The 12,686-nt window shown below is 40.5% G+C and overlaps 1 protein-coding gene across 8 annotated transcripts in view; it reads right to left on the reverse strand.

Moving 5' to 3' along the window:
* Positions 1-12,118, reverse strand: part of DCUN1D1 (defective in cullin neddylation 1 domain containing 1) — a 30,448-nt gene extending 18,330 nt beyond the window's left edge. The window contains exons 1-2 of one of the 8 annotated variants that reach the window (XM_045776612.2): positions 10,511-11,373; positions 422-537 (exon numbers count right to left, since the gene is read on the reverse strand). Coding sequence is in view for 3 of the 8 variants with exons in the window: in XM_087861424.1 (XP_087717550.1) it covers positions 10,511-10,621 (111 nt within the window). In the remaining 5 variants the exon portion in view is untranslated. Of the gene's footprint in view, positions 1-421; positions 3,957-6,087; positions 6,195-10,161; positions 10,488-10,510; positions 11,379-11,497; positions 11,655-11,835 lie in introns of those variants that run through there. The other 7 variants (XM_087861425.1, XM_045776611.2, XM_045776606.2 and 4 more) reach the window with 7 other exon arrangements.
* Positions 12,119-12,686: the final 568 nt, after the last annotated feature.

Raw genomic sequence — 12,686 nt, forward strand, 5'->3', positions numbered from 1 at the left:
TCTAGAAAGGGAAGTACAGCTACTCTCAAAACCTTGATCAAGCACGAAACTCTAAAGAGATGCATAAGGAGTGGTGGTGAAGAAGTGACATTATCTAGCCAGCCAGAACAGTCAATGACCCAGGGGAACAATGAGGTTAACAGGTGTTAAGTGCAGTCTTAAAACCCATTCTAAAGGATATAGGGTACAATTCTCCCACCCCCACCCCTTGTTTTCTTGCTATTTTTACCAAATGTGAAAAAGAAATAAAATGAGTACCCTACATTTCTCCCGATGGTGTTCAGGAACCAAGATAATTATCAACAGAATTTCCCCATATTTGCTTTCAAACAGAAAGCAGTGCAATACGAACAAGTACCCTGGATCCTTCCAACGAAGGAAATTCTTAATATTAATTCTTTTTTTCCCCTGAAAGCATCACCTCTTTCCCTTGGCCCGAGCCTAACAGAGGCTCTCCCCAAACAGGCTCTCTGCTGTAATAACCTCTTCTTACTTGCCTTATGTTGACACAGATTCATTTCTCATCTGACCTGAACCCTGTGCAAAACAAAGCAGGGCAATTAGGCCCTCTACTCTCCCAGGATCAAGGACCGTGTTCTCCCTCTCTTCCCACCCAACCTGGTCTCCTCTGCAATTTTAGCCTCCCCCCTATTAGTCTTCCCCCTACCAGGTCCTAACACCATCTCTCAGCAAAGTACTTGGGTTCTTGCTGAGCTACTACTGCAAGGGGGGAAAAAAGCACGTGAGTAGGGCACACATTTAATAGACAGAAACCGTTCTGTGGATTAAGCAACACTTCTGAACCCCAGCATCTTTGATCTAGCCCAAACGGACAGATCATAAACTTCAATCTCCTGATTGTACAGATGAGAGAAGACACACAGAAAGTTAAGGAATTTGTTCAAAAATCACCCAGGTTATTATTAGTAGAAATGGGACAAGAACAAAAAGATCTCATGAATCTGAGTCTTAGTAATCTTTCCACAAACCACACTGCGTGCAGTACATAGTTATAAGCCTTTTGAGATTTTCAAGAAATAGACTACCAAAGATATAAATATTTCTACCTATTTCAGAATAAAAACAAGAATATGCAAAATCAAATATGAAAACCAACCCTATCTCTTGAACTATGAAAAATGTTTATGCCTTGGAGTCTGATTCGTCAGCCACACTCTTCACTCTCTGTAAATATGTTATTGTTTAGGATTATGGATTAAAATTTCAACCTCTGTTCTCCATTAAAATTGAGAAACTACAAATTCACTAACCTCGTGTTACCTCACTAATAACTCTACCACCTCTGGATAGCAGATAACCCATACCACATTATACAACACATCTCTCAGAGATCTAGGATTCTTCCCTTTTGAAAAATATCTCCTCAAGATTTATTATTCAATTGCAACAAACCCACAATGAAATCAAATGCCAAGGAAGATACCAATCTTATTTTAATACACTGTTTAACTGAAAGAAACCCACTTTGATTTCAACTTGTATTATTAAATACTATTTTTAAAATTCATATACCTTTTCCCTTGAGAGCGATAGTACACAGACATACATTTTAATCTTTCTTTGAAGAACAGAGAAGTATCTGATGGTCACTATGATCACCAGTGACCCCTGTATAAGGTTATAAAAGATGTTGGGAGATTAATCTGAAGTATACCAACTACAGGCTACATCCTGGAAATTACTTTTTAATTAAGCCTGAATTAACTTCTTTGTATTAACTTTTTCCCATTCCCCTAAAACTTGGAGACAGAAAAACAATCAGAATTATTTGGGGTTTCACCATACGATACTAAATTCAGTGCTCTATTCCCTGAAACTTTAATCATTTTTATTGTAAAGAGGAAGGAAAAATATAGCTTAAGTCACTTATGCAAGCCAAAAGAACTGTTCAGTCTATAAGGACTTCTTGTCACAGTGCCAGATGAGAAAACTGGGGAACAAAGATAAAAAATCATCTTACCCACACAAATCAGTATCAAAATTATACAAATGAATAATTTAACTCTATTATCTTACTTGAAAAAATGTATGTAATAAGTAATGTCTATGTATATATAAATTAAACTATTTTAACTGGTTAAGTTTCCAGTATATGGGGCAATATCAATATATTTTAAGGAAAAGGGCTGTAGCTCCCACTTCCAACACCATAAAGGCTAATGAGTGAAACCTAGCAGAGAACTGACAGGATGGGTTTCAGCTAGGCCAAGAAGTAACAAGCAATTCCATTCCTGCAAAGGCTAGTAAGAACCCTCCCCTTCTTGTACTGATAATGCACTCTTACCATTTTTCTGTCAGCAATCTGTGCCTAGAATCAATCTTAACCATGTGCTCCCCTACTAGGGAGGATGTACTCAATTCTGTAATCTCAAAGGCTGTCCTACAATAAAGCTGGAGAGTACTACATAGAGTTGTCCCTTCCCCAAGTCTCTAGGAGACCTCTAACACTCCCACCCTCTTTTCCCAGGCTACATAGGGACATCAGGCAAGGTTTTCTGATTTTAAGAGTATAGCATCAAAGGTTTAAATTTCTATCAACTTAAGGAAGAGAAAAAGGGTATCCAGCTAGCAAAAAATTATTTACAGGGGATGAGAGGGTGGATAGAAAACTGAAGTAGAAGACAAAAACAGATGGATTTTCTCTATTTCTACTACAAACACAGTGGGGATCTTCCTAAGAGCAAAAACATGTGACAACTACAATGATTCAGCACTCAAATAAGTATATGTCATTCACTTTCAGATTTTTTTAGTTTGTTCCTTTTAGATAAATCGTATTTATTTAAACTAAATCAATCATTAAATAAGATTATATAATACAATCTTTAGTACTCAAATATGTTATCAAATTTTCAAGGAAATTCAGTATTGAAATATGTAAAATGTATAAAATACAGAATATATTCTGATTATTTTTAATTCTAGCAAAAAAGGGGGGGAACCAGAAGAAGGGGGAGAGAGGAAGAGTAGGACAGTGAGAGGAAGGGAAAAAAGGAGAGAAGTGTTGTCTTTTGTAACAGAAAGCTAATTACGATTGTGTATGGTCACCAAAGTTAGAGATACTATTATAATCTGGACAGTAAAAAACACTTACTTATTCATCTTTCCAAAATAAAAAATCCGGTTATCAACACATATTGTTTAATACTTGTATCTATCATGTCTGCAATTTTTTTCACTCAAGAAATTTATGAATCACACTTAAAATAATAGTTTATGGGGCTCCTGCATGCCTCAGTCAGTTAAGCGTCTACCTTTCACTCAGTTCATGATCAGCATCCTGGGATGGGCTCCCAGCATCACTGGAGCCCAGCATCTGGCACCCTGCTCAGCTCAGTGGAAGGTCTGCTTCTCTCTCTGCCCCTCCCCCCACTCGTGCTTTCTCTCTCAGTCACTTTCTCTCTCCCAAATAACATCTTTCTAAAAATTATTAAAAAAGTAAAATATCTTATCTGGAAAAAAACAAAATACTTTGGATGTAGCCAAGTATCATACATACAGTCAAGTACATTTTACCACTGAACCTATAGCCTATTGTGATAGAAGAATGGGGACTTAGAAAGGCTTGCGAAGCCTGCGTGGCTCAGTTGGTTGGGTGTCTGCCTTGGGCTTGGGTCATGATCCTGAGATCCTAGGATCCAGTCCTGCCTCGGGCTCCTTGCTCAGCGGGAAGCCTGTTTCTCCCTCTCCCTCTGCCTGCTGCTCCCCCTGCTTGTGCTCTGACAAATAAGTAAAATCTTAAAACAAAACAAAACAAAAAGAATGGGGACTTAGGCTCTACAATAAAAATAATGATCATAATGGTATGAAATTCCTCTTACTACATATTTCCCTCAAGAAAAATAATGAACATGGAAAATTATTTTCTAGTCAACTAAGTACTATTAATTCCAAAATGGAAATAGTTTCAATGGACAATATTTTTAAAGCAAAAAAATTAAGGATACATTTTATTATTTCTATTTTTCTGAATGTTCACCTTCTCACCCTTAAGTTTCAAATTCAGTCTGAACTAAAAAAAAAAAAAAGATACACTTTTAAAGGAATTTTCTTTTTTTTTTTTTTTAAGATTTTATTTATTTATTTGACAGAGAGAGACAGCCAGCGAGAGAGGGAACACAAGCAGGGGGAGTGGGAGAGGAAGAAGCAGGCTTCCAGCCCAGGAGCCTGATGCGGGACTCGATCCCAGAACGCCGGGATCACGCCCTGAGACAAAGGCAGACGCTTAACGACTGCGCCACCCAGGCGTCCCAGGAATTAATCTTCTAACTCAATTCTAGTTCTCTCAGGATTTGATGACTCTAGCTCACAAAAGGCCATATTTAAAAAATCAAAACACTGTAATGATCACCCATAATTCTCACTAAAATCTCTGTATATTGATTCTCATGTATTTACCACATGATTAACAGTTTAACTTTACCTGAAACTTCGAAGAGCTAGTTTAAGTCCAGAGAAATCATACTGTCCATATATGATACACAGTATTCAGCAGATACAACCAAACGTTACCAATATCCCAAACCACTCATCTATAAAAGAGTCCCATAAGATAACAGGTTTGAAGTCAAAAGTGGGAAGAAAAGTCAATTCAACTAATGAGACTACCCACTCCTAGAGAAGACTTTCACCTAGCGGCAAAGCTCTTCGGGAAAGCCAGACTAAGAATCTAGGTAAGAGAAGTTGAAAATCCTCTTCCCTTCTACCTGCACAGAGAGGTAATACATGATTAGTGTGACTCTCAAACCAGACTGGCAGGATTCTAATCCCACCTGTGCCTCTTAATTGCTGTGTGACTTTGGGAGAATTACTTAATCTCTGTGTGCTTCAATTTCCTCATCTGTAAACAGGATGTGAAGGTTACAGGAATTAATTCAGGTTAAACTCTTAGAACTGTACCTAGCACATAGTAAGGCCTCCTTTCAAGTCCGTGAAGGAAAGAATATTCCAGAAGAAAAAAATAATTTTATGCAAATAGTAAAATAAATAATCATAATCAGAAAACTAGCAGCTAACATTTGAGCTCCTACTGTGTGCCAATACTGTGCTAGGTACTTAATTATTAACAATCCTGAAAGGTGGTTATCATTGATTCCACTTTACCAATGAGAAAACCAAGCCTCAGAGCTCCATTTATCTAAAGACAGACAAAAAGTAGCAGGGCTAGGAATGAAACACTGATGCCTGGCTTTAGGGCACTCAGTCTTTCCATTTATTCTATATTTTCATCAAGTGAATGAGAAAACAGAAAGGGCAAAAGTGCAACCACTGACTAATTATGTGTGAACTGGGAGGAGGGGGGAATTGTGAGCAATATTTCTTCACCTACTTTTATGGAAAAGTTAAGTGATCAACTGACCCTTCCCCAATCTCATGTAAACAATCTGTACTCTGACTAAAAATTGCCCATTAAGCATTCCCTCACAACCTAACTAAAAGGCTAATTTAGGGATGGAACTTCCCTTTTAGGGTTTTTGGGAGGAAGAGAAGGGGAGAAAAGGGAGATAGGTTATATTTTAAGAAAAGTAATTCAACAGGAAGAAAAATGTGTTTATTGTCGTGTCATAGTCTATTTTTAGAGCTGTCCACAATCTATAGCTTTAAATGTAAAGATGGAAAACTGGGGGATATTTAAAGTCAGGATTTCCTTTTCCAATGAGAAGGCCTGAAACCCAGAGAAAATACAAACACATCTGTAGGTTATGCCCCCAAAATATAAGCAAATGTGTACAATTTCAAATATTAAGCAAAACAAAAAACACTCAGTATTATTTTAAATTATAATCTGCAGTTTAGAATAATTTTTTATGGTTAGGCCAGTGCCTCTTATCATTCTTCCATAAACTTCCTGTACTTTCAATGACAAACTCTTCTTTAAGAGGTGTTGTATCAATACTAAATTGAATGTGGAATTATACCATACTACACTATGCAATTATTGTAGTCAATGATGTTTTATATAACAACAATTCACCTGAAAAAAATATTACAGAAAGTATACTTGTAAGATTCAAACTGGTTTCGTATGTTTCTCAATTTTGTTTGGTTCGGTATGGTTTTCCTCACATGTTTTAAAGAAGTATCCCGGGGTGCCTGGTTGGCTCAGTCAGCAGAGCACGCAACTGTTGATCTCAGGCTTGTGTGTTCAAGCCCCACAGTGGGTATGGAGCCTACTTAAAATTAAAAAAAAGAAAAATTTTTAATATATTAAAAGAAGTATTGTTGACAGAAATTTAATGGATTTTCTTCTCCTCACCCTAAGAATTATTAGATTATTCAAAAGATGACTCCCACTGTAAATGGAATAAATGGTTTGATTTCAGCAAGACTGTTCTATTAAAAAGTTATTTTTGCTAAATCCTGATTTCTATAATAGGATAGAAATAACCTCCTGAAAACACTTGTGTTAGCCATCATATTTCAATTGATTCCCCCAAACTAATTTTGAACTTTTAACAAGCAGTCAAGGTAACTAATTTAAACTTGCTTCTCCCCTCCATAAACATCTTCTCTAAAGAAATCTAGAATTAACAAAGAGATTACTCAGGCAAAAACAAAACAAAAAACCAAAGAATTTAATGAGATTTTGAAGTTTCATAGTTAAATAACTTATAGTAATGACTAGCATTCAAAAGTCATGTGATCTTTGTTTCATAAAGAGAATAAATGATCCTTGAAAAATGAAATCTCCTAATTCTAAGATCTGGTATCTATTCAAATCCTAAATCCAAAAATATTAGAATCTTATGAATAATAAATAAGCACTCTAAATGTTTACCGAAATGAAAATATCCTAATATAACAAAAATATGGGCCATGAACTTCACCAATTTATCTCTGTTGCTGAACACCATGTTCAGTGTTGAAGGATTCAAAAGTGTAATGCAACAGAATTCTTTAGAAAAGAATTCTTATTTAAAAGTAAATCCCTCTTAAAATTTTACAATGCAAACAAGCAGCCTAATCACCGTTAGTGATTAGGTGCTAATTATATAAAAGGGATTCAACAAAGTGATGAAAAATCCTTTAGTAGCATTCTTCTCTTCTGTTTTTGCTTTTTCTTAGGTGGTGTGTGTATACCTAAAATGACTAGGTAAACTAGATAGTCAGCAGGTTATTCAAGAGCTTATTTGTGTCCACAAAGCAACCGAATCCTATTTGGAACTATTTCTCTTCATCAAATGTCATGGCTAATACTATCACAACTTGAACAACACACGCTGAAATTTAAAAAGGCGCTTTCTCACAGATTTTCATTATGCTTGACCCAACCTATAAGACCATAATGGAAACAGCAACTTGACTCAAATGAGCTCAGCTTTTTTAAAGCTTAAAACAAAACAAAACAAAACACCACCACCAGGAGAGTTAATTTTACTTTCAACTTTTTTACTATATGTACCAAAAGAGTTTTATTTTTTCAGTTACTTAAATGTTTACATCAGATCATTTCATTTGATACAAAAACAACTAGGTCACTAGGAAATATGATAAGGAAGAAACAAGAGTGAAACTAATCAAAAATTCCACACCTACTGAAAGAGCACTCGCTGGGTATTTAAAAACGGGGGGGGGGGGGGGGAGTAAAGTGTGTTAATCAGAGACCAGGCTTCTAAGCCATGCTCTGCCACATACTAGCTCTTTAACCTTGGTCAAATCATTTAGAACCACTAAATCTCCATTTCCAGAAACATTAAAAGGACATAGCAATACCCATCTCAAGACTGAAGATTAATAATAGTTGTAAATTGTCTGACTAGCAGACAGTATCTTCTCAATAAACGTTAAGGTCCTTCTTTCTCCCCAAAGGCCCAACTTCCTGCATATAGCTATTAAACTATGTACAAACTACTAGAACATATTCAAAAGCAATCTATGGAAGAGGTTTTGTTGTTTTTATTAACTAGCATGGTTAACGGTAAACTCAACGGTCAACTAGTTTTTACTGAATACTAGACAGTCATTTTAACCAGAATTGAAAGCCCTATACACAGAAGCTGCAAGGTAAAGAAAACTATAGCAAGGGTTTTGTTGTTTTTAAAAACTGCTTTAAAAAATAATTGCCTATAATATTGTAACTGGACACTGCAGGTGAACAGAAACAGAGTCTATCATACCACTCAGAATCTTTCAGTGGCTTCCCATTTCTCTAGGAGTAAAAACTCAATATCCTTACAATGCCCACCCACACCCATCCATCTCTACTCCTTACCACTCAGACCTCATCAGCTCTAATGCCCAAATACCCTTCGTCCCCACCTACACTGCTCCAGCCACACTGGTCTTACCACATTTCTGCATGGCTTAATCCTTCATCGCCTAGTCTGCTCAAAATTCATCTCATCAGTGGCACAGACACCATTTTGCAAACCCACTACCACTGTGCCCCCACCCCTCTCCCCGTACCCCTCCTTAACACTGTTTTCTCCCATAGCACTTAACACCTTCTAACAAAGTAGAAGAAAAACATATACTATGTTTATTATTTGCGTCTCCCTACTAAAATGTAGCCCTCACAAGAGGAGGGATTTTCATTTTTTCAGTGAAACACAAAAAATACACACACACACACACACATTTCCAGTGCCCAGAACAGTGCTTGGCACAAAGTGTTTAATAAATAATTACTGAAATGAATTACGGCCCTCCTTTAATTTACTTGTGGATATGCAAAAGACTGAAATAAGTTCTAAAGAGACAAACGGGACTACATTCATTTGGACTTATAAGCTCTGTATTTGTTGAAAGAACAACTTAAATTTCAAAGTCCACACACTTTTTTTAAAAAGCCATTAAATGCATTGTAATTAACATCATTAGTCATCCATTTGAAATTTATTTAACATATTCATTAATAACACATGGGTTTTCCTCTACTTAAAGGAATAATGTAATTTAACATCAAATCCAATTTTCAACAATTTCTCTAGATTCCATGTGAGTTAAGAGATAACATGTACCACAAATACTGGCGGAAATAGTAAACCAGGAGAAAAAGTTTCAGTTCTGCAACAAACAATTTTGCAAATTTGAACCTCAAAACCTCCTTGATCCTCAATTTCTTCTTCTGTAAAAGGGAAGAGGAGTAAAACAGATGTTCTCTGAAACCATTTCTGGTCAAAAAATCCTATGCCATGAACCTATAAAAATTTAGTAGCTTACCTGGTACACACGCCTCACACATCTATTAGATGAAATTAGAGAGTCAAAATTTTTATCTGAATAGAACTTTAGAAATCATCAAGTTAATCCTGTCATCTTACAAGTAAGAAAACAACCCAGGAATTTTGAATACTTTTTAAAAGATTTTCAGGAATAACAGAATATTGTCTAGTTTTGGAGTTATCTCTGGTCCATGTATGTGTCAGGTAGGTTAACTGAACTTTTCTTTATACAAAATATTTCAGATATCCCATCATTTAAGCCTACCCTAGAATTAACAACATGTCTTCTAGAAATAGGCTGAGCTACACATCCTGAGAAATATTAGCCCCAAAATTATGTCAAGGAACAATTAAACTTATGATGAAAAACTTAACTAAAAAAAATCATATGGCCTACCTTCTATTAGAGTGCATGGTGATTTAGTTTCTAAACTAACGAGAGCATACCAAGACAATTCTAGTGACATGATCTGAGTTCAGCCACAGAAAGTGTTTTAAATTAGTGAAATGTTGCCACTACTAGTATCATTAGATGAGTTATGGCTAAGTTCCAAAACTAGCTAATTTAATATTAACAAAAGGACAGAAGCTTATACAGCCTCCAATCCAAGCTGAACTCTTGCATGAACCACATGAATCCTGAATTCCTGAGCAGGTGATGAGCACTGTCGAGAGCCTGGTTTCTGGAGGATGCTGCAGATTTACAGACTATTATGAACAGTGCACATTTCAGTGCTCTCACAGAGTGTTTACCAGGGAATCACATTTCATTACTTCAAACTTACTATTCATCTACATGCCAAGAGTCTGAAAACTTCAGGAGTAGTGTCTATGACCCTCAAAATACTTTTAAAAATTTAGAAAATGTTTAGACGCCCTAGATCTTTGAACACTGCAATGTCAATCCAAATATTAACCCATATTTTATGGCAAAGTTTTCTTACAAATACAAATGGCACATTTTCATGAAACTTACCATGGAATATATGACAAACCAAACCACATATCCATACATGACACCAAAATTCTGCCAAGTTAGAGGCTGGAGCTAGATAAGTGTTATTCAGCAGAAATAAACCCAACTAAAAACAAAGATACTGGGGCATTCCTTTTAACACAGACACAGACACACACACACACACACACACACACACACACACCCTCCTCAAAGAGGCCTTTATGTTCCTCATGAGCAAAAGGACAACAATATCATTTTTACTGTCTATTCATACGGTAACCTGCATGGAATTCAACTCATGCTCAAACTATAATGCCAAACATCACTTCTAGAAAAGAGAACCCAAAAGAGTCAGGTGCAAGATTACCAAAATGTAAACAGTTAACTTGACTACCACTTCTTCAAGCTGGTAAGACGACTGTTTTTGTTGTTTCTGTTGCTCTTTTTTTCCAAATAAAAAAGAAGAGGGGAACAACATAACAAACTGTTTTTTAAAAATCACAAATGGTCTTTAACTGACATAATAAAGCAATTACTCCTCCCACCCCAAGCAAATTAAACATGTGCTCAAAAGGTAGCAAGTCTGTTTCTCCTAATTTTACGAAATGAGAACAGGTTGCACTTCCGTACTCCCCGCCCCCCCCCAGTCCCCCAAGCTCAGCGGTTTCCCATATTCTCAGTTCTCAGCGGAGAGGCGACTATAACCTCCACCAACTGGCCAGTTAAACTCTCATTTTCCAAAAGCATGGGACGCATCTAGAGGTGATGGGAGAAAGGAGAAGGGCTAAAACCCCGCCCCAAGCGAAACTGCCTGGAGACTTGAGGGGTGTTGGAGCCGGGAGCGGAGGAGGGAGAGGAGCGCCGGGAAAGTCTTTCCTTCTCGCCGGCGGGGCGGAGGGGGAAGCCCCGGCTCCCGGGCGGGGGGAGGCTTCTCACCCGGAACCCCGGACCCCGGTCCCCGGCCAGACACAATGGAGCCGGCGAGGGGGCCCGGCAGGGGCAGGGCCGTTGCCCCATCCCCTCCCCCCGCCCCAACGCCTCCCCCACCCGCGCCGGGCCCGGCGAGGGGCACCGGAGGCCGCGCCCCGCGCCCCAAACTCCCCGGGGCTCCTGACTAGGCCCAGCTCCGCTCCGCCTCCTCGGCTCTCGCGTAGCGGCGGCGCCCGGGCGGGAAGGGGCGAAGGAGGAAGGGAGAGGAGGGGAGGAGAGCCCCGCTGGGGAGCGGACGGAGGCCGCGGGCCGAGGCTCGGGGCGGCGGGGTCGCCACGGGGCGGAGGGCGGCGGGGCGGGGGGTGCGCAGCTGCGCCGGCCCCCAGCCGGCGGGGCGGGCGGGCGGGCGGCCGCAGTGCCTCACCATGTTGGTGTCCTCCAGGCCTCTCCCCTCCTCCTCCGGCTCCGCAGCGAATGGACGGCGGCGGCGGCGGCGGCTCCTCTCACGGGCTTGCCGGGCTCCCGCTCATGCGCAGTGCGGGGCGGCCCCGGCGCGGCCCGAGGAGGCAGCCCCGGGCCTCGGGGAGGCGGAGGGACTGGGGCGGGCGTCCGGCACCCCGCGCGGGGCTTCCCCTGGGCGCGGGGTCCCCCAGGGCGGGGGGCGCGGGCGGGGGAAGGGGGGCGACGGACGCCCTCCGCGCGCCGACATCCTCCCGCCGCGCCTGGCGGTCTCCGGCGGGGTGGGGGGCCGGGGACACCCACCTCCGCTTCCTATGCGCTCCTTCCGCCGTCGGGAAGGTGCCGGCCGTGTCTACACCGTCTCGAGGAGGGGACGAGCGGTGGCCAATAACTTGAGCAGCCGAGGGAGACTGGAAGGGATAGGGCTGAGGCGCTAGATCCATCCCAAACCACCCCTCCCCATCAATACAAAAAAAAAAAAAAGTGAAAACACCTCCACCCCGTGTTTTCTTTTTTGCCCCTCGGTTGCAATATCCGGACTGCATCAGGTCCCCTGTGTGGTCATACCAGAGGAGACCTTAGTCTAGCCGCGTGGGAGCCGTAATGCCCTTTAGCATGGCACAGGTTCTTCCCAGACCTAAGTGTCCGCTGGGAGACCAGTGTGCTGGCCTTGGAGTTCTTGGCCAGGAGACCGGAGGAGTCAAGGCCCAACACATCCAACGAGTGGCAGTATCAACACCTGCTTGCTCTAAATATCCCCTCAGTTCAACCTTACCAGGATAAGTTTTGGGAAGTAACTGTAGAACGTTTTGTGTTTTGTTTTGTTTTGTTTTTCCTGATGGTTGACGTCATTCCAGGTGCACTGTACGGGCTTCACCTATTCTCGGTTCTAAGTCCGGTGAGGCTGAGGATACCAGGATTCTGAGGGGGGTTCAATTGGACAGGAATGTGCTCACAGGGAGTTCAAAACGCTGGAGTGTGCCCCTGCCCTTAAGAAATTGACTATCCGATTGGAGAGATGGGACACTTACATACACAAAGGAAATAAGAAAACAGGTAATGAAGCAAACCTAGTCAGAAAAATCACATCTAAGACTGAGCCAAGAGTTTGGATGTGTTCCAGGACAGAACCAACTTGAATCAACCTGTTACCA

The sequence above is a fragment of the Ursus americanus genome, chromosome 4, assembly GCF_024610735.1.
Source record: "Ursus americanus isolate L20-20 chromosome 4, mUrsAme1.1.p, whole genome shotgun sequence".
In the NCBI taxonomy this organism is placed as follows: Eukaryota; Metazoa; Chordata; class Mammalia; order Carnivora; family Ursidae; genus Ursus; species Ursus americanus.